Source organism: Centruroides sculpturatus, unplaced genomic scaffold (genome assembly GCF_000671375.1).
Source record: "Centruroides sculpturatus isolate CEXI.00-Female unplaced genomic scaffold, Cexi_2.0 scaffold681, whole genome shotgun sequence".
Taxonomy (NCBI): domain Eukaryota; kingdom Metazoa; phylum Arthropoda; class Arachnida; order Scorpiones; family Buthidae; genus Centruroides; species Centruroides sculpturatus.
The window spans coordinates 287505-309746 of record NW_019385004.1 but is presented as its reverse complement, the minus strand read 5'-3'; the positions used below and the strand labels follow the sequence as shown (position 1 = coordinate 309746).

The 22242-nt window shown below is 27.8% G+C and overlaps 1 protein-coding gene across 1 annotated transcript in view; it reads right to left on the bottom strand.

Annotated features, from left to right (window-relative positions):
• Positions 1-2138: 2138 nt before the first annotated feature.
• LOC111633263 (condensin complex subunit 2-like) overlaps positions 2139-22242 on the bottom strand; it is a 78688-nt gene continuing 58584 nt past the window's right edge. The window contains exons 11-17 of the mRNA XM_023377801.1: positions 18827-18954; positions 14562-14794; positions 10294-10386; positions 5119-5274; positions 3606-3713; positions 3360-3518; positions 2139-3257 (exon numbers count right to left, since the gene is read on the bottom strand). Coding sequence (XP_023233569.1) covers positions 3201-3257; positions 3360-3518; positions 3606-3713; positions 5119-5274; positions 10294-10386; positions 14562-14794; positions 18827-18954 — 934 coding nt within the window. The 3' untranslated portion in view covers positions 2139-3200. The remainder of the gene's footprint in view (positions 3258-3359; positions 3519-3605; positions 3714-5118; positions 5275-10293; positions 10387-14561; positions 14795-18826; positions 18955-22242) is intronic.

Below are 22242 nucleotides of genomic sequence, written 5' to 3'. Positions count from 1 at the left end.
ATAAGTATTGTTAAGTTTCCGCCCGTTCTAACGTGTTCTATAGCTAGCTGAAAGCTTTTTTCAGTCCAAAAACTTTTTTGAGAAGTCCTTATATAATTTCTATGCATATCCTGCAATAAAACGAGAAAACAAAAATTTATTAAAAATAGGCATATTGGAAATCAATTAACAAAAAATAGGCACGTTACCCCAAGGAAAATGTAGCATATTTTCTATTTGTTGGGGTAAGGTGCCTAGTAGAGTCACGTGCTCCAGCATATCCGACCGGGATCGTCGGTAGCTGACAATGGAAACTTTAGAAACTTAACTACATCACACATTAATTGTTTTTAGCAAGTTTTAATAAATTCCATTTTAACTTTTAGTTTAAAATCATTCTAGAAACATTTCACAACAAAAACTTCGTTTTTATCTAGCTTTTATTCTTCTCGGATGTAGAAAATGAAATAATGGTAGCCAACTACAGCTTTTCTCACTCAATATTGGCTCAACGATTTATCATACAAATACATGTCAATATGTGACGTCACCGTTTGAAAATATCAAAAATTAGGCATCTTCCCCCGCTTACCATCTTACCCCGAATCACTCTATGCGTTGCAGTCAGACCAGTTTTTAGTTAGGATGCGTTTTAACTAGTTAAAACTAGTTTATACTGGATGTCTTTGTTAAAACACGTTTTCTTTAGTTAAAACTAACTAGAATTTACTGCTAGTCAAAAATGAATTTGAGTTAAAACTAGTTTTAACTAGACAAAACGGGTTTTAACAAACACATTCAGTATAAACTAGTTTTAACTAGACAAAACGGGTTTTAACAAACACATTCAGTATAAACTAGTTTCAACTATTTAAAACGCGTTCTAACTAAAAACGGGTTTTGACTGTAACATATACACTATATTACATATTTTTAAAAATTAAATCACTGATTTTATATTTATTCCTATATATCTTGAACAATATACAGCTTAAAATGTATCAACATACTGAATAAATAAACTATAATTATTACAAGTTCTTTATTTATGCAGTAAGTAGAAGTTATGCTAACTAGGACATTGCATGACTGTCTCATTGTGATAGAATTGAGGCAGAGCCAGAAAGAAAAGTGATCCTTGCAGCTGGTGATTGTGGACAGGCAAACTTTGCACTTGCCAACATGGAGAGATGATCCAAGAACAAAGTAATCAATGGCAATTGCTTTGTTCATTTTTTACACCTATTTTCCATTATGCGCACGCAATGTTTTTATTTTTGACCCCTAAATTCTGTTAGGCTCTCTCAGTCACATCAGGGAGCATGGACTTTTTCACTTTGACCCCACCATATATTGAAAACAAAGTCATGATCCCTGACTTTTTACATTTAAATGGACCCTTACTGCACTTTTAGATTCCTCATCACAATAAAAAATGACATAGTTTAATCAAAATTGAACCATCAAATTTTGAGAATGAACATCAACTCTAAGTCACATAGAAGAGGTTTTGCCATGTTTTGCCTCAATTAACATCACAAATTATTTTTGTTAAATAAGTTATATTTGGTGAGAATAGACTTTGAGAATATCCTGAATATTTGTTTTAATATATTTGACTTTTAGTTTGTTTCTTACATATATTTAAATTACTATTTGCATTTTAAAATTATATTGTACTGTACAAGATTCCTTAAAATCCATTTTCTAGTACAACATGCATAATTTCTGTTTATGTAGTCATTATTGATAAGTAATCAAAAAATTTAACTCCTCAATAATAATTAACTATGAAGATAGTATGCTTCATTTATTTGGATGATTACTGATTAATTTTTGTAGTAGTAATAGTAGTGAACTGTTCTGAATACAAAAGATTAGAAAGTCTAAAATTATGTTTTAAATTAACAATAAATCAAAAATAAAATTTCCTTTAAACCTTACTTCTTGAGTTTTATTTTTATGAATCAATCTCTTTTTATACATAAAAATTTATCACAGCAGCAATGATTGNGTGAAATATTTGAATGTGGACTTGTACTTTATTTTGATTTATATTATATAAGTATATACAGTACAAGTATTATTACATATTGGCATTAACAAATTATTAATGTTAATGCCAATATGTAATAATACTTGTACTGTATATACTTATATAATACAAATCAAAATAAAGTACAAGTCCACATTCAAATATTTCACATATTTACAAAGCTAAAATACATTCATTTGCAGAAGGAATAACAAAAATAATGAAATCATAGACAAAAAGAGAAACTATTTTTATTGCTTTTAACTTAATTGTCTTCTCACACAATTTGTATGTCAACTATATTACACATTTTAAAAAATTATACCACTGATTTTATATTTATTCTTATATATCTAGAACAACATATAGCTTAAAATGTATCAACATACTGAATAAATAAACTATAATTATTACAAGTGCTTTATTTATGCAGTAAGTAGAAGTTATGCTAACTAGAACATTACACTGACAAGTGCAGGAAGTTTTGGATAAAGCAATATCACCCACCAAAATAAAATCAGGAAAATAAGCATCATCATAGAAAAAGGCTTCAAGCTATACTTTGTGCCTTAAAGTTTCTTCACTAATATTGCTCAAAGGTGATGTAGTGTTCAGCCAAATTATTTTAGGTGCAACAACTTTAAGACAATAAGTACAGTTTGAAGCCTTTTTCTATGACAATGCTTCTTTTCCTGATTTATTATCATGGTGACATTGCTTCATCCAAAACTTCCTACAGTTGTAGTCTATGTAATGTGCACTTTTACTGTTGAATGTGATTCTAGTATTCTGGTTCAAACTTTCAAAAACATTTTTATATTTACATGTTTTTGCTAAGCTTTACTTTTCAACCTGTTCCATCAGTTTTTTTAATTATGTATAATGTTATTCAGCCTGCCATTTATAAAATAATATTTAACATAAAAATAAAATTAGTTTATTTTAACAAAAGCATTTTTAATGTTTTTACAATTAACAAATATATATATAAAATATTTCTATATTGAATGAATCTTCTCAATAATGAAAATAGAGATTATTTTGTGATGTCTTTTTATAATTTATATCAATTCTTTAAAAAGTCATTTAGAAATACTTATACAATGATTTTATATGACAAATTGTGTTATGATTAGAAATCTCTCTTTATGTATATATATTTATGTACAACTTAAAAAGTAAAAGGTTATTGTTGATAAATAATAAAATCACACAGATCTGAATGTCCTTCCAATGCAAGATTCTGAAAGAAAGGAAAAAAAAAAAAGAAAAATGTAATACATCATTGTCATAGTTTGTTTACATAATATATAAATGTATATTTTTATCATTTTTATTTACTGACCTGTTCATTTACCAAATGTAGTAATGAAACAAATGCAATGGGAACACTTAAATTATTTATCATAGTAGAAGATAAATAATTAGGAAGTATGTTATATAATCTAGAGAAATATATTTTATTGTCCATTTTCTGATTAACGATTTCTTTATCAATTGTATTCTGTAAGTTTAAAATTATAATAATCAAATTTGTTTTTAATATTTAAAATAAATTTATCATTGATTTTTTAAGTTAACACTAAAATACCTCAGTATCTTTATGATGACTGATTAATATTTTCCACATGTGTTTCTTCAATCGTTTAATGTCTATTTTTTTTGCTGTTCTTGCATAATGTATATCAATTTTTAAAATCTATTNTATATATATATATAAAATAAAACTACAATGACAATGATTTATGATTCAGATATTAATAAAACAATTTATGATACCTATATAATTGTTAAAATTAAAGTCTATAAAGAAATTATACATACATTTCAAATTTATATATAACTTCGCACAGTGTTTATTTATACAAATTTAACAATTAACAAGCTCATTATTATAAATAATTATTCACAAATACATCATATTTATAAATAAAAATCATATTTAAATTTCTGAGTGATGAATTAATATAAAAATTACAACCAAATCTGCTGTAAAATAATTACACATACAGGGTGTGTAATACATCATATAATTGAATGTACTACATAGGTAATAAACAAATTAAAATGTGCATCATATACCACTACCATAATAATTGTATCATTTGAGATTTTACAAAATTCCAAAAGGAAAAGAACTGAGCAAAAGAGAAGTGAGAAAACTGATTTTTGTATCATGGACAAGGAAAATCTTACGGACAGATTGCAACACTTCTGAAATTGGAGCAATTCAAAATGTGATTAAAAAAGATGGCCAATGTGGTATAAGTAAATAATCTACTCAAAAAAAGTTCTAAGTGAAAGAAAAAAAAAGTTTTCCATCTTGCCAGATTTGTGGCATTACCAAATTCTTTGTGCTGTAGGCTCTCTTTCTATTTATTCAATCAATCACCTGATAGTAACCTTATTGGATTTTGGAAAACTTGTTTAAAAGTATATGAATTAACAAATAAAATCCCTATTATGTAATGTTTTCAAAAATAAGATATTTTTTAAAATTTCATTAAATGTTAGTGTTTAATCATTTCATTAATTAGTAGTTAGTTTTTGAATATTTATGTTTACAAATTTTTTAATAAGTACAGTCCATCAGACATTTTTAATAAAAGAATATTGTTGTATAACAAGTTATCTGAAAAAAGACTGATATATGTGTTGAACAGAAACTCCTGTAAAATTTTTCAGAACTTTATTTCAAAAGACTGAATTATCTTATTATTTTCTTGATACAGTTATGAAAAATCAAATTTTGGTCTTCTAATATAAGTATTCCACAAGTTTGTTTATTTGGTTTCAAATTCTCTCTGAAGTACATAGTAAATAAATACTCAAAGGTTTAAACGTTTCTCCTAGTTAAATGTAACAGGGCATAGCAAGCATGGTTAGCTCACAGTTTAGCCAAGTCCAACTCATGATGTTGACAAATTTCTTACACTACTTTTTAATCAGTCCTCTTTTTATTTCATTGCTTTTGTATACATATATTATTAGGCATTTGTTTAGTAGATATATTTACTAAAATAATAATTTTTGTAATTATCAATAAATAAGTATTTTTGTAATATGAGCATTCAAAATATTCATTAAATATTAAAAATTCTTACCCTTTGTGGTTCCTCTATAAGATTTCCTAATCCTCCTGAGTTATCTTCACAACTGGGAGTTATCATATCTATCTTTTCACCAATCTGAGTAGCTTCAAAGCATGTAAAATTTACATTTGGAAATCTTGTTTTTTCATTCTCAATATCACTATCATCCTTAAAATATTAATAAAAATAAAATTTATTTAAAAATTGCTATTGAATGTTATTTTCATTTAATATTGTTATCCACAGAACAAGTCTATATATAAAACAAGCAATTATTTATTGTGACATTGTCACAATGTCGGGTTTTAATCATATTTTAAAAAATTTTATAAATTTAAAATATATGCTCTCCATATGCATGGTCATCTGATCTGAATCCCCTAGATTTTTTTGTTTGGGGCTATTTAAAATCTATGGTATATGGCACAGAGGTTATGAATCTCGTAGAACTCAAGTAAAGAATTGAAGATGGTTGTGATATAATCAAAAATTGTCCAGGAGTGTTTGAACATGTCCATCTATCCTTACGTCGATGGGCTGAAGCCTGTATTTAAGCTGATGGATGCCATTTCAAACAGTTTTTGTAAATAAATGATTTGTTATTTAAATAAAATTGTTCAATGATGTCTGTAAGAATGTTGATTGATAAATTATTAATGCAAGCTTTATTTTCCCTCACACCCATTATAACCTGTATTGCTACAAAAAAGACTCAAAATCCAAGCAACAAATTAATAAAATTGCAGATAATAAGTAAGGGATATCAAACCAACGTGCATTATCAACAAATATTTTTGTACATCAGATGGTGTTTTGCTAAACAGGAAGTGACATCACATTTTAAAATTGCTTATAACTCAAAATGAACACTTCAAATCAAAAAATGGCCTAGAGTTTTTGAATTGAAATTAACCTCTCTACAATCCCTCAAATTTTTTTACACACCTTTCTGTTACATCCTATATATTAAAATTTAAAAAATAACAAGCAATTACTTATTGTGACATCATCACAATATCAGGCTGCAATTTTTAATCATATTTTAATTTAAAAAGTCATGTGACTTCCAGTTCAGCCTGAAAGTTTGTATATAGTTAATTGAAGCCTCCTGCCCCTAAGCTTTCCATATCTGGTCTGAATTTTTAAATATCTAATCCCATTCTTGAAATTAAGGAAGGACAGACAGATGGACAACAGTAGAAATCTATAGGTCTACAATCTGAAAACTAGTCCAATAAAATAAAATTATATTTGTACACATTATAAATTAACCTGAAGCTTAAAGCATATCTTTGGTAAGTTGAGTTCAGTGAATGTTCTTTTGCATGACAATGCAAGACCACATACCAGTATGCAAACCACTCATAAAATTGCAAAAATTGGATGAGAGGTCTTGCCTCATCCACCATATGGTCCTAACTTAGCACCATCAGACTATCATCTGTTTGAGCCATTAAGGGAAGAACATTGTGAGCATCACTTTTAAGATGAGGAGAACCTAAAAAATTCCATGTACCAATACCTGAGAGGGAAGGACAGTGATTTTTACTACATGGAAATATGTGCCCTTGTTAAAAGGTAAACAAAAAGTGTTGGAAAAGATGGAGGTTATATTGAAAGGTGAGAACTTACTCATAAAAGTTGTGGCTACATACAAGTGAATTTCACTTAGTTTTCTTATAAAATAAAAGAGACACAAAATAGGAAACATTATTTTTGACTGATCCTCATATTTAATCTTATCAGCTATTTATATGTTTTGATGATCTTAAACAGATAGAATTAGATATTCCTTCATTTTCAAATGAAGTAACAATATGTATTTACTGAAAATTCAGAGTTCAGTAAAAATACAGCAATTATTCATTTTAAATTTAATTAAAAATATGAATGTCATTAATATTTACAATATGAGAAATTCAAATGAGGAAAATTTTATTTGTAAATATTTGCAAATAAAATCATTGTTGTAAAAAATCTTAAATTCATTGTAACATATAATTCAGTGTTTTGGAGCATTTTATTTTATATTCATATTTTATTATTCATATCGAATAATAATAATAATAATACTAATTTTTCTGTAATCTTATAATGTGATTAAAATATATATTTTTAAATTAAAACTTAATTTTAATCTATTTATTTATTATACATTTAGAAATAGAAAGCAATACAAAAACATCTGTATGACATTTTTCATGTTTTAACTGTATTCTTAATCTGTACAAAATATTATTATTCTGCATAGATTGGAAAAAAGTTAAAACATGATAACAGATCAGTCTAGAAATATAACATTAGTTTTTTAAGATAACTTTCAAACTTTCAGGTTTTTTTCAGGCTTAAAACAGCATATTTTTCCTGAACTTGAATTAACAAGTATTTAGAACTTTGAGAGATGAGCAAAAGATATGGGATAAGCAGATCCCAAAAAACTTATTTTATCAAGCTACTGCAGTGTTAACACAATTGTTTTTAATCTTTAAGGCAAATGTCAAGAACTAGACACCTTCCATTCCTTTTTTTTTTTTAAACTTATAAATGGTAGTTGAAAGAATATAAAAACAAATACTAGTCTTAAAAAAATTGCTGAAGTATTTGTAATTATATTATAATAAGAAAAGCTAGCTTATTAATTTCAATGATATTTCAAATATTTTATTGATTTTCATCTATTAATGAAACTGTTTTATTAAAGAATTTAAATACACTTAATAACAAAGAGATTTTTATAAATAATTTATTTATTTTTTTGCAATGTTTCAATCTTTATTTCCACATAGTTTTCACCACACATCTTAAAGATATAGATCAGGGGTGTCCAACCCGCGGCCCGCATGCAGCCCAAGGCAAGTTCCAATGCGGCCCAATAAACGTGTAAACAAAACCGACAGATTTTTTTTATTTTATTTTATTTATTTATTTATTTATTTGAACGGCACAAATTCAAAAAAGACGTTTCACAAAGCAGTAAACCTTTATACATATTTTAATTTTGAGTGGAAAGGAAACATTTTCAAATACTTGGAAATGTGTGAATGAGGAAGGTATATTAAATAAAACTGAAGTTGTGACTCAAAGGAGTATAGACTCAAATTCGGGGAAAGGAGAGAAAGGCCAAAAGATAAAATGATAATGAGAAAGGTTAAATATACGAATAAAGCTCTTTCTTATTAAATGAGAAAGGTTAAATATACCTTTTGTTATGCAAATATTGACCCTTAATTTTTCAACTTTCCTCACTTTTTTATCTTGGGTCCTTTCTCTCCTTTTCTTGCTTTGGGTCTATAATCCTTTGAGTCCCAACTCCAGCTTTATTTAGTACTCCTTCCAGCGTTGCAAGATTTGGCTACTTTGCGCCAAATTTGGCTACCTTTTTATTAGTTTGGCGTAAAAAATATCATTTGACGCATTGGCTACTTTTTGGGTTACACATTATTTATAAATATATTAGTTGAATAAAAATGCACTTTAAAATGATGTTTCGTCACTTTTTATTAATTAGAGACCCAAATAAAACAAATATTTGTGTTTTTCAAATAAATTTTTGTTTATTTCCTTTATAATAAATGAATTTATTTATTTCTAAATAAAAATTGAAAGTGTCTGTAGAAGTAATTTTTTAAAATATCCTTATTCGTAATAAAGTTTTAATGCTTATTACTATAATCTAGACATGTTAGTTCTTAAATATTAGGCCAATCCTTAATAAATTCTTTGGCCCAATCCTTAAATATACAAGTATATACAAGTATACAAGTATATAATCTTTAAATATACAAGTATATTTAAGGATTGGGCCAAAATATACTTGGGCCACAAGTATATAGGCTATATTATACTTATGGCCCAAAACTCCATGACTTCTTCCAATGTGGCCCAAAGAAACAAAAAGGTTGGACACCCCTGATATAGATTTATAATTACTACGTAGATATTTTAAATACTGCCAGAAGTTTAACAAAGTTAATTTTAAAAATTTATTATTTTAAATAAATAAGAGATTAAAAACATTTCTTAACTTTTTATAAGTCATATCATAGCATTTGATATAAAAGTTAATAAACATTTTTCTTAATCATTTAGATTCAAATTCAGTTTTTGAATCAGTGAATTGATATTTACATTAAAATGTTTCAAGTATCTTCATAAACAGAATCCATTTAATATAATCATTTTAAGACTCACCTACACTAATAATAAACTCTATGTTAACATTAAGCATGGTAAGTGAATAAAACTACAATTAGCAGGCATTCTGATTTTATTGATTCTAGCATTAAAAAGATATGTTAAAACAATTAAAACATTTATAATTAATAAATCTTCAAGTAATACATTATTATTACTACTTAATACGTAATTCATCCTGTATTGTTTGCCTGCCACTCCTGTTAATAACTCAGCAGTAATAATAACTGGATTCTACTGTGTTTAAATAAATTATTTATCTTCACAAAACACATGCTTGCTAAGTGTTGAAACATCAGTAAAATATATCTCAAGACTACCAGAGAATCCAAATCTGTCTCTGCAAGTTCCAAACACAATACATTTTCAATTGTGCATGAATTAACTATCAGTGTCATTGACTACTATTGACACACTTATTTGAATAAGTAATTCGTCTAATATAAAATAAAAAAATTATTTTGAAGGCAGTTTTTATCTAATTATCTTATTTGAGTAAAGTATTTGCATAAAAATAATCTGCAAAATAATTTTTTATTTTATAATTATCAGTTGTGGTGACATTTCAAATAAGCAATTTTATTATGGTTGGAAGTACCAAAAAAATTCCTTGAAATCTTCCGATTTTTCCAATTTTTCAGATAAGTATATACATCCTAATTATAAATTGGTATATTATCTCAAAAATGCAAACCTGAAGGCATCAAATATCTAGTGTTTTTTCTTTATTTTTTATACTATTAACATTATAATTGTAATGAAGTAAAATAAGCAATTATGTATGAATAATGTATTTAATTATTTGTTTTCTATCTTTAGTTTAGTTAATACTTTGATAAAGTTAAGGATACAATATAGCTTATCAAAACTGGGAATGTTAAGTAACAAAATTGAAATGTTAAAATAAGATATTTCAAACAATACCATTTAATGTAAACTAATTTTAATTAAAATACAATTTTTAATATATAAATATTCTAAAATTAAAATTACCTGAATGTCAGGACAGTAATTTTCACAGTCATTTGGATTATCATAATTATAATTAATTCCTTTTACTTCCATAGGATTTCTATTATGTTTAATCTAGAGGTTAATTGTACAAAAATATTAAAACAATAATCTATAAATTAATGTTAATATTAATATACTTAATAACATGTAAGCTTTATACATATATTAAAAAAGATGTGTAAGAAAATATATAATGCTATACATCAACATTAAACTCACAAATTTATTTTTACAATGCATCTTAATTTTTCAGAGCATGTGTAGGAGGTCAGATACAAAAGTAGAGATTAATTCTTATTCAGGAACTAATATTGGGAGAAAAATATACAGACAGTATTTGCAAGTATTTAGCAACTTTCACCCTGTTCACATTATTTAGTAGACGGGAATGAATAGATATATCATTGTGCTTGATCAGAAAATGTTACTCATTTTTTTTGAATCAAACAAATTAACATCAGGTTTCTGATCACCAAAGACATTTAAAGCAAACTTTCAATTATTGAGACATATAGTAAATATTATATAACTTATGCACTTGTTTCTAAATGGTACAAATGATTTTCAGAAGACAGAGAAAGTGTGAAAAATGATGAGTGCCCTGTTCATTACTTTGTTCAAGATCCAGGTCATTGAGAGGGTTGAATGTGTTTCCAGCAGCAAGTAGGAAATCAACACTATTACAGTAGAGCATCGATTATCCGACCTCCGATTAACCATCACATTGGTTAACCGACTGTCCTAGTCGGCAAATTTCAAATGTCCACTAGCGATGTGGCATTACAATATTTGGCTATGTCTTGGCTACTTTAATATTATTTTTGTTAAATTTTTGCGTGTTTTAGCTGCCATCAACAGCTCAACCATTGAAGGGAGGCCAGTATTTAAACGAAACTTAATTTTCTAATTATGAGTGGTTATTTGTTTCGTGAGCAATAAAATAATTTAAAAATAATTTTTAACGATACAATAGCGATAATTATTATTTTAAAAAAATTTGTTAGGCTAAACATTGATGAAAATTCAATGCGAAGTTGGTTAATAATAGTGATATACTAATAAACTAATTACATGGGATATACTAATATCCTAATATACTATACTAATAGTGTATTTTTTTCCTTCTTTTCGGTTATCCGATTTTTTCAGTTATCTGACCAACCTGAGTCCCAAATTAAGTCAGATAATCGATGCTCTACTGTATATTGAAATATTGACAAAATTATTCAAACAAGTGAGACGATAACTGCCAAGAAATGGGTGGATCTTGCAACTTATCATTCATAATGTTTCATTTATAAAGCAGTTTGAGACCAATACGAAAAATCAGTGTGATTGCCCATCTTATAATTCACTAGATCTTGCTCCTTTCAATTTCAACCTCCTCCCAAAGATTAAGTTTATGCTCAAAGTAATCCATTATGTGTTGATAGAAGAGGTGGGCAGTTAGATAGCCAAGTTGTCAATCTTCTGTTCTAGAGGATTCAAGAACAAATCAAGATGGGTCACAAGTAGGGGATTCGATCCCGGGCCTTATTTCTAATCCCGGGATTTCGGGATTATACTTATTCAATCCCGGGATCCCGGGATTATTTCGGTATTGAGGGTTAATAAAAAATAAGAAAATCTTACAGAAATCAAAAATCAAAATTTAGACAAAAATCAACGTATTTTACGGTTAATTAGAGTGATTAAATTAACTAGGTGTATATCTAGTTAATTTAATCACTCTAACTAATCAGACTTACAGTCAGACTAACCAGACTTAAAATCACTGTCTTCATGTTAAATTTATTCTTTTTTAAGCATCACTGAGATCTCTTTAAACTCACGTAAATTGAAAAAACCTTTATGTAACAAACTATGCAAATAAACGTTGAAAATTAACAAAAATCTCTCTTAACATCGACTAAATAGACTACTTTCATATAACAACCTAGTAAGTAGGTAGTAAAGTAAGTTTCTTAGCAAAAAGTATTTAAAAATAATATTAATCAGTCACATTTTTCTTAAATATAAAGAAAACTAATCTAATAGGAACATTCTAATTTGAATTGCGAAAATATGATCTGAGAAATAACAACGCATCCAGTGTCTCATCACCAAGTCTGCTTCTCAATTTGTTGCACATATATGCAGCTGCTGAGAAAACGCGTTTAGGTTTGATGGAAGTTGGAGGAATCGTTAGTAAATACTTATAAGCTTCGAGGACACGGGGAGGATGGAAGAAAACAGTCCGGTCGACACGGATCGGGATTGTAGGAGTAAAGGCTACAATCCCGATTGTTTCGATCATTGTAAGCATGTTTTTCAAAAAATAAACGCGTTAATTTTGTAAATTCGGTCTCTGTGTGAGTCTCTCAGCGTCCAGCAAACCACTATCCCGAAACGTAAAAAGACTTTCTCGCATCATCCTGACAGATTGCGGGCAAGGCGAGGGTTATAACCTTTTCACCTAAGGTCAACCCCCCTAAGCAGAGAGGTGTCGGGTCTATATTAATCACACTGGCAAAACAAGATGGCTGACACATTGACAGGTAAAACGCACTGAGTAGTGCTCTCGACTGCGCCAGAAAATCGATTGGCGCCCGTGAAAATTCAAAAATACAAAAATGAAGTATATTACCAAGTAACCCAGTGAGAACTGCTTGCCTATCATTTTAGTTGAAAATACAAGAAGTTTTATTCCAAGCAAGCATCGCAAGCTCACTAGGTTAATTTCTGTTGCTTGCTTGGAAGAAAATTTCTTGTATTTTATATTAAAATGATAGGTAAGCAATTCTGTTAAAAGCACTGGCACTGAACGTTTCGCTTCATGCAGTCTATTTTGCAACTTTTTTTAAAATGATGTCAATTCCGAAAATCTCGGGATTAGGAAAACTTAATCCTGAAAATTTTGGGACTGAAAAGTGGTCGGGATCCCGATTTTTGAGATCCCCGATCAAATCCTCTAGTCACAAGCCCCAGGAAATTTTCAGGAAAGATATGCTGTCCCAGATATGTTGGGCTCTATCTCTTACCACCCAAATGTCAGATGGTGAACCTAGCTGAACCCATAATGGGCTTCATTAAAAGGGTCTCTTAGTGCTCATGGAATAGAAAGCATATAAAATCTGTATCATTGCTTTAAATTATTGTATGTAACTGAAGATGACTCATTTGAAGACAATCACAAAGGATTTCCTGAATCATGTTAATAAGAGTTACAGCATCAATCTCTATTTTTTGTCTGATATTATATATGATCTGAAAAGTTCTGATGCATTTATTTTTAATATTTAAAATTTTACTAAATTTCAAATTTTTTAACTGAAAAACCAAGTAAATACTAAAAACAACAGAAAAATTATACTTTTGATAATATATGAAGTGTGCAATGCCATAATGTTGTAAATGCCATTTTTCTCTAAATACATTTTATTAAAAGAATTGAATTCTAAATGCAATGCTTTCTGCCACAAAAAAATATTGTGGCAATATTGGCACTGTAAGTAGTTGTATTTTGAAGATGAATTTATGTGAAGATATAATGTTTAAAGTGCCAGTGTGTAAGTCGTGACTTTTGGCACTTAAAAGATTATGGCTTATATTTACATAATTTTGATATTCCAGAGAATTTGTAACCTAGCAAGTTTTTACCATTTTATTGTAAAATTGAAATAAATCCATTCATTAGAAAAAGTGTTTTTTATCTATCCTGAAAAGTTTTTTTTTTTTGGTATTTATAACATTATGGCATTGCACACTTCTTATAATCTATGACATAAAAGATTAAATGAGATTAAAATGCTTAATTACAAAGAAAAAATTCAGAAAAACAAAGGATTATTCATCAATGTTAATAAACAATAGAAAAGAACTCAACTCACAGTACTTGAACAAAAAAAAAAAAGAAAAAAAATTAACTGATAACAAGAGTAACTTCATTCTTTTATAAAAAGCTCACTTACATAAACTTTACATTATTTGAGGAGAACATACACTTTTTGAAATCATTCAAATTAACAACATTTATTAAAACTTTATTTCTTAATATACATTTGGAGTGTTAATGTAAAAATAATATATAAATCAAATGAATAATATATACTTAAATGTTAGTTAATTAATAAATAGCTGCTTACTTTTATAAAGTTAAACGCATAAAAATAAGCAGGTACTTTTTAATTGTTATAATTAAATAAGGGATAAACAATACTTCTGTATAATAAATAGACTATAATATAATGAATTTTTGAAAAACTTACTGTAATAGGTTTTAAAAATATTTGAATAAGTTTTCTAATATCATAATGAAGATCATTTGGTAGAGTAACCTTTTCTTCATTCCAATTTTCCATGGTTTTCTCAGATAATTTAATTGATTTTGAAGCTTTCACAAAGTGATCATCAAAATTATTTTCTTTATTATAGTCAAGTTTAAAGACTTTTATTGTTTTTCTCTTATTCTCATTAGATTTCTCAGATGAATCAGGCTTTGCTAAAAAAATTAAAGACAAGTAAAATAATTTTAAAAAGGTCATATATTATATGCATGTGTATTTTTTTAACAGAATTTTATTATTAATGGAGCATGGAGCATTAATATTTTTATTAAGAGCAACCAGATGGCCAAGTGGTTAAAGCAGGTGCCTACCACTCTGGAGATCAGGAATCAAATTCAGGAAAATTCCATTTCAAAACTCACAGAATTTTTCTGGGGAGTGGTCTGTCCGGATGTGTTGGACTCCATCCCTCATCATCCAGCTGCTCTACTGGGGGCTTGACTAAATCCATAATGGGCTTGCAAAAAAGCCTTAGTACTCACAGAATGGAGAGAGATTTAAAAAATTTTACTTTCTGGGCTGTTATGCAGAGGGAAAGTATGACAATCCAGCAAAAAATGACACCTCGGATTTTTATGTTTTTGGACTTAGGACACCTTGAAATATCAAGAAACACAAACAAATTTGGAGTAAATTTCTATACGTATGGATGTTAGTGTTTGAATGTGGGGGGCACAATTTTGTTCACCATGTTTGAAGCTTAATAACTCCTACACTTTTTATCGGAAATTTCTGAAATTTTGCAGAGAAGTTTGTTATTAGGGGGATTGAAGCTATTAAATTTTAGTGGTCAAATGTCAAAGGGATGGGGGATAATGAAAGTCATGTGTATCTCCAGTAGGATTGGACTTTGTGAAGATTTTACTGGTTATTAGCATTTAGAATTTTTTATAAAATCCACCCCTATCTTCAAAATTAAGCTTTTTGTCTTTTTATAATAATTAACCTATTTGATGTTGTGTTGAAATTTTTATCTGTACCCTGTGACGCCATGTTGAATTTTTGTCAATGTTAAGCCAAAATTTTTTTTTTTTAAATAATAATTGTGTTTACTGTGTCATTAAAAATTATTTTTTAATGTTGCACAAACAAAATAAATATATTGAAAAATATAGTAATAAAAAAATATTATATTTCAAAACTTCATTTTAATATAAAAATTGTGATGCATAGCGACATCTAGTATCAAAAACATTCCGATGTAGACATGAAAATATTCAGGATCATCCACGTAAATCAATGAGGTCAACACGAATATTTTCAGGAACAATGCAGGACAGGTTAAAAACATAATAAGTTTTTTTTTTAGAAAAATATAATAACAGATGGCACCACCAAATGTTGCTGGAAAAGTTGAGCAATTCATTGTTGGATTTTTTAACATTGCTAAAAAAGTTAAATTATATAAAACTCAACATATTAATTACAATTATAAATAAAATGTTTTTTTATTTTATATACAAAATAATTAATTCTTAATAATTAAAAAAAATTTACAATCTCATTTTTGCTTTTTTAAAATTTAATTACTACTGCAGTTTATCAATATCACCTTTGGCTAAGACTGATCAATTACAATTTAATAAAAAAAATTCAATTAGAGATCTTAATGATATGTGTAATTATCCAAGTAAAAAGCATATTAAGATTTTATTAGAAATATAAAACTTATGAACAATCCAAATCATATAACATTAAAAATTCAGTTATCCGTTGAACAAGTTCCTAGTGTCAATTACAGATAATAAATTTTTATCCTCATTATTTGGTTTAAATTTTTATCAATCTACGATGGCTAAAATGAATCTTTAATCAAATAAAAGTGGCATAGCAAATATTAGTCTGTTATTTTCTACTTTAACTTTTTCCAAACAAAGGGTATGATAAGTATTGAAGTTTAGCTATCATAGATGTAATAAAAATTTAGTTGTTAGCTATAAACAGTATTTCAATAAAATAATTTATATATACTAAAACGTGATTTCCATCTAGATATTGTTTTAGATCAGTGTGTCCAAACTATGGCCTTTGGGCAAAAAACAAGCATAATGTATTTGACAAATCACTTACGAATAATAGAAAAAGGCCTACTTTTACATATACAAAAAGGGGCTGAACAAAATAATTTGAACATCCTCCATTTTGCATAGTCAAACTAAACTCTTCCTGAAACGTGCAATCACAGATACACCCTTGTTTTTCTTTGTTTTCATTACTTATATCATTACTTTACCATATCATTAAACTTCATTACTTTTGCTGTTGAAAAAACTATTTGCCTGATTTTGGGGTGTGATTATGTCAGACCTAACAGATTTCCTGGAATGATTGTTTTTGCCTGTCAAGTTTCTCTAACCCAAGTTACTGAGTTGATGGGTTTACTGTAGTAAACCCATCAACTCAGTAACTTGGTAAGATAGTAGGATTTACTGTTTCCTTGATCACATCTCAGTATGCAAAGACCAAAACATCTAACAACAGAAGCATCTGTGGTCAAAAGTCAAAACTAGATGAGAGAGACAGAAAAGCACTTTACAGAATTGTAAAGAGAAAACATAAAACTACAGCAGTGCAAATTACTGTAGAATTGGTTGCAAGTGCAAGGGTATCAGTATCAGTGAAAACAGTCTGATATGCACTGCGTACATAAAATCAATGGCAGGGCTGTGATAGCCAAACCTTTGTTGACTCCAGGAAACATCAAACAGCATGTGCAGTAGTAAAAAGAGTACAAAACATAAACACTAGACATGAAAACATGTGATATCATCAAAATACTCTGATGAGTCAACTTTCACTGTTTCCCACTTCCAGTTATGTTTATATCTGGAGATCACTAGGTGTAACCCAGCCTCAAGCATGGCAAAGATTATTGTATGATTTGGGGTCCAATATCTTTCAACTTGTTGGGTCCAATAGTCATCTTTGAAGGTAAAGTAACAGTCTGGAGGACTCTGCATATTCTGTGACCAACTCCATTCCATGATCCAAACTTTGTTTCCAGATGGCAATGCAATCTTCCAGGATGATAATGCTCCTATCCACATTATTGAGTGTGTTCAATCTTGGTTCAAGAAGCATGAAACTAAACTTAAGCATCTACCTTGGCCACCCCAATTGCTAGACTTAAATATTATTGAGCCTCTGGGGGCTTTCTTGAGAAAAAGATTAGAGCAGATTTCCACTGCTTGCTTCTTTCAAGGAATTACATCAGTATTGGTTGAAAAATGGTACAAAATTGACATTAAGATTTTTGCCATATGATATTAATGATTTGTTTGTATATTCCTCAATGTATTTTAGTTATATTATCTGCAAAAGGAATCATACCTCTTATTAATAAACAAAAAGTGATCTTTTGTTGGTGTTTGAATTATTTTGTCCAACCCCTGTATATGAAATATACAAAGCATTTGCTACCTGCCTACCTACAACTTTCACACAATTTGGCTTGTGAAAATTAGAAAATAAATTTTAAAAGGCATAGTAGAACTGAGCTGCAACAAAACATGTGTGTTGCATTATCAGCATTCATTTTTATCTCAAACTCCTCTCAGCTTAAAAACTAATTAGAAAAGTATTTAGTAAATATGTAGCTATTATCAAAAATACATGAACTTTTAAATCAAAATGTGATGCAAGTACTCAAATCATCAATTAAATCTTCAAAGCATGAGACAAATAATGGCAAAACTTCTGGAGTGTGAAGTTAGACTTATATGATTGACTGAATATAGATCAAGTGCCATAAATGAAACTCTGATTGGCTATGTATGACATTTTTTTAATAATTATTCTTTTATATGTATAATAAATTTTAATTAATAACTATGCAGAAATACCATTTTAGTAATTTTAAACTGCACTATTACATTCCTTGCAAAAAGTTATATCTATTAGATCCCTTTTCGGCCTGTAAACAGTTTTTCTTTAATTTCTATAATGGACAAACAGATTTACATTTAGAAATATAGACACACAAATTATCTATATTAGAATATTAAATTTTTCTTACTATTCAGTATATTAATTTTATGAATTTCTTTTGAGAGATCATATGAATTTTACTTTTTAATATAATAAATACTTTAAAAAAGTATTTATTATATTATTCTTATTATTTTCACTTAAACAATACACATTATTATAAAACAAAGTGAAAAAATAAATAAAATATACATTATTACCTTTGTTTTGATTAAATAATTTCCAATGTTTAGGTCCTGCCCAACCAGAAAGTAAATTATTATTGAAATAAGAATATTCAGAAGGTTTATCTGCTAACACAGTAGCCATATCACTTACATTTTGTATCCTGAAATTTGTATGTTAGATTAATAAAAACATCCATGAAATAATAAACTACAATATTTAATAATAAAATAACCAATAGTACTACTTCTATTATAAATTAAAGTTTAATATTTCCATCAGTATAATAAACAATAATAAATGACAATTATTATACTATATTTTGATTTGAAAATACAATATACTCTCAATAAGGCAAACTTCATTAACTCAAATTTTATTTTTGTCCCAATTTGACTTCAATTTTGCTAATAGGAAACTTAAGATTCTGAGACTATTTCATATCTAATTTTGTTTGATTTCCTTTGCAAAAGGACAGACATTATTATTAAAAAAGTTAAAGATCATATTGTAGTATTGTATACAATTGTGGTTCTGATTACACAACATATCAATAAAATTCAAAATTTTAATGACACTTCATGACAGTAATGATCTAATTCTTAAACACAGATTAACAACCAAATCTTAGCAGTTTAAAATTATTATTTTTAAAATTTACTGTATAGTTTGAATTGCATGCTGACATTTTCATCACTGATTGTAACCAGTTTAATCAGTGTATTAACTGTTTTCCTTCTGAAGTAGACAGAAATGATAAACAAGAGAAAATTAAAATTTGTTGATAGCAGAATAGGTATTCATTGTAAAGATTGGAGAAAAGCAAAAGAAAATAGATTGGGATGGAGACAACCTGGGAATACTGGGTGCTGCTGTCACTTCAATTGAACTGAATAAAAATTAGGATGAAAAATGCCAAGTGGTCACACTACATAGTGTTAAAAAAACAGAAAAAAAATTAAAACTTGCAAAAGAATTTAATATTACCAATCTGATCAGGAAACCATTCAAAACTTTAAACTGAGATACAGAAAGCTTATCAGAAAACAGATGAAATGTTATTGAAGATAAACCTCTTTTGTTCTTGAAGTGAACCTCTTAGATGCAGCAAGGTGAATGATTAATAAACCTTGGAATGAAGTTTCACAAAATTGAAAATTACTTTACAAAAGCAAGTTTTGATCAACAAGTTGTTGATGCTTTAAACAATCTGGAATTTCCATCAGAATCCATTGACTATATTGAAGACAGATGATTTTATTACAGTAACAAGAAATGAAGTGTTATTTGAAAATTTTTTTGTCAATGTTGACAATGACATAGCAGTTTGTAAACATTTATTTGAAGATGACATCATTGCTGAAGTAAAGTAGTAATGAAGATGAGGAAGAAATAAATTCAATCAAGAACAAATATCTTGTTCCCCTCTACACATATGAAAACCAAAAGCTCTCAAGCTTTCAGACTTTTTAGATACTACTACATTTATAAAACAAGATGCTGTTGAGGTGATCAACTGCATCAAAAACATTGTTGAGCAAGAAACAATGAATCATCAACAACAAAATTGTGTAACAAGACTTTTTTGCTAATATATGTACAAAATAACAAAATATTGATACTATGTATCTACAAAATAATAAAATATAAAAAAATCATTTCTAATCACTAATCAATAATAATCTGATCAGAGATTAGAAAGTGTTAAAAAGTATCTTTGTTTAACAAGTGACTCATGCTACTTAAGTTCCATAATCATGTTTAATTTCATTTACAATTTACAATTAAAGAAAAATGCTTAATATAGAAGATTAGAGAAGCTATTTTATCCTAAAATTTTCTAAGATTTTGAAAACCAATCTGTATGTGGATTATTTGACATCATGTAAGTCAGATATAATTATATAAATTCAGTCTATATAGATAAACAATTTTGAGCTGCTTTGATTTTCTCATGGAATAACCATTAATGAGAACATTAATATATTTAGTATCAATTTTACTTTGAGATACTTTTAAACGTATATATATTTTTGGGAGTTCTTCTATCAACATATTTAGAAAACAAATATAGAAAGTTTCATCCAAAAAAATTTTTAACCCATAAAGGCCATTTCATGGCAATATCTTATGCATATCTCATGCAACATACTTTCAGAAAATAGATTTTATTAATTTAAGGCCCACCAATGGGCCTTATTATTTGTGAATAAATAATGGGACAATTATTTGTGAATAAAACCACCGAACACTTGTAGTTAGTCATTGGATAGCACCAGGAAAGTAAACACTTTTGGTATCCCTTCAAAGTACCAAAGAGAAGCTCCCAAGAAAAAATTTGACTTTCATTTTGGGTGCCATAATTTTTACTTGGCACAGTATTTTTACTTTAGCTTTCAATTGTTTTTTTGACTAAGTTGACTAATTAATTTTTTACTGCCCTTTTATTGGTTTTGAGTTATTTATGACTATTTATTATTGCTTCTATAACATAATTTGGTCTTAAAACAGTCAATAGAAAAACAATGAAAAGCAAGATCAGAATCTAACTGCAACAAACGAAATGAGGAAGAGAAACTGCAAAATGTAATTATTGTCTTTGAATAGACAGTGGCAATAGATGCATATTATGATGAGATTGTCATATTAAATATATGTAAACTAATTTAAAATATTTATTAATTAGCCACCCTGTAAATACAAGGCAATTTTATTATTCCTTATTTATTCTATTTCAAGTAATTAATAGGACTGTTTATGCTTATCATTCACTGGTTTTCGGGGTACAACTGCACTTGTTGGTTCAAGATGATTGATTCCCCAAATTTTATATTTTAAAATTCTACTATATACTTTAGTTTAGTCAACTGTCAGTAAGAAATTAATTATTCTCATTGTAGCAGGAGCAGGAGAAAGTATTTTATAGACAAACTTATGTCGTTCATCAAATCGTTTTTTTTGTTTTATTGTATTTAATTTTTTCTTGAAAATATTTACTTTAAATCAATTTTTCATGATTAACTAATAGAAATGGAATTATTTTGGCTTTTACGATGAAGTGTGTATCTTTATGTAATCAAAAGTTTTTCCAAAGTAAATTCATTATATCCATTTTCTGATTCTCACCATCAATTTTTTATTTTCATTTTCATAAAGGGGATGAAGACTCGGGACCAATGTTCCCTCTAAGCTGCGCACTGCTCAAATTGTTGCCGCACATGAGAATTTGTGCGCTGTGCAGGCGAGCATCCACACTGATTTGAATTGTTGTTTTCTTATTTCTCACTCTGTCTGCAATATGATTATTGCTACATATTTTTGGATTAAATACATTAAATCATTGACAAAAGATAATATTTTGTATGGAAGTATGTTTTAAAATGAATTTTAATCTCTACTTTATAATTAATTATTTTAATTTTTATAGGAAAAAATAAGATTATATATATAT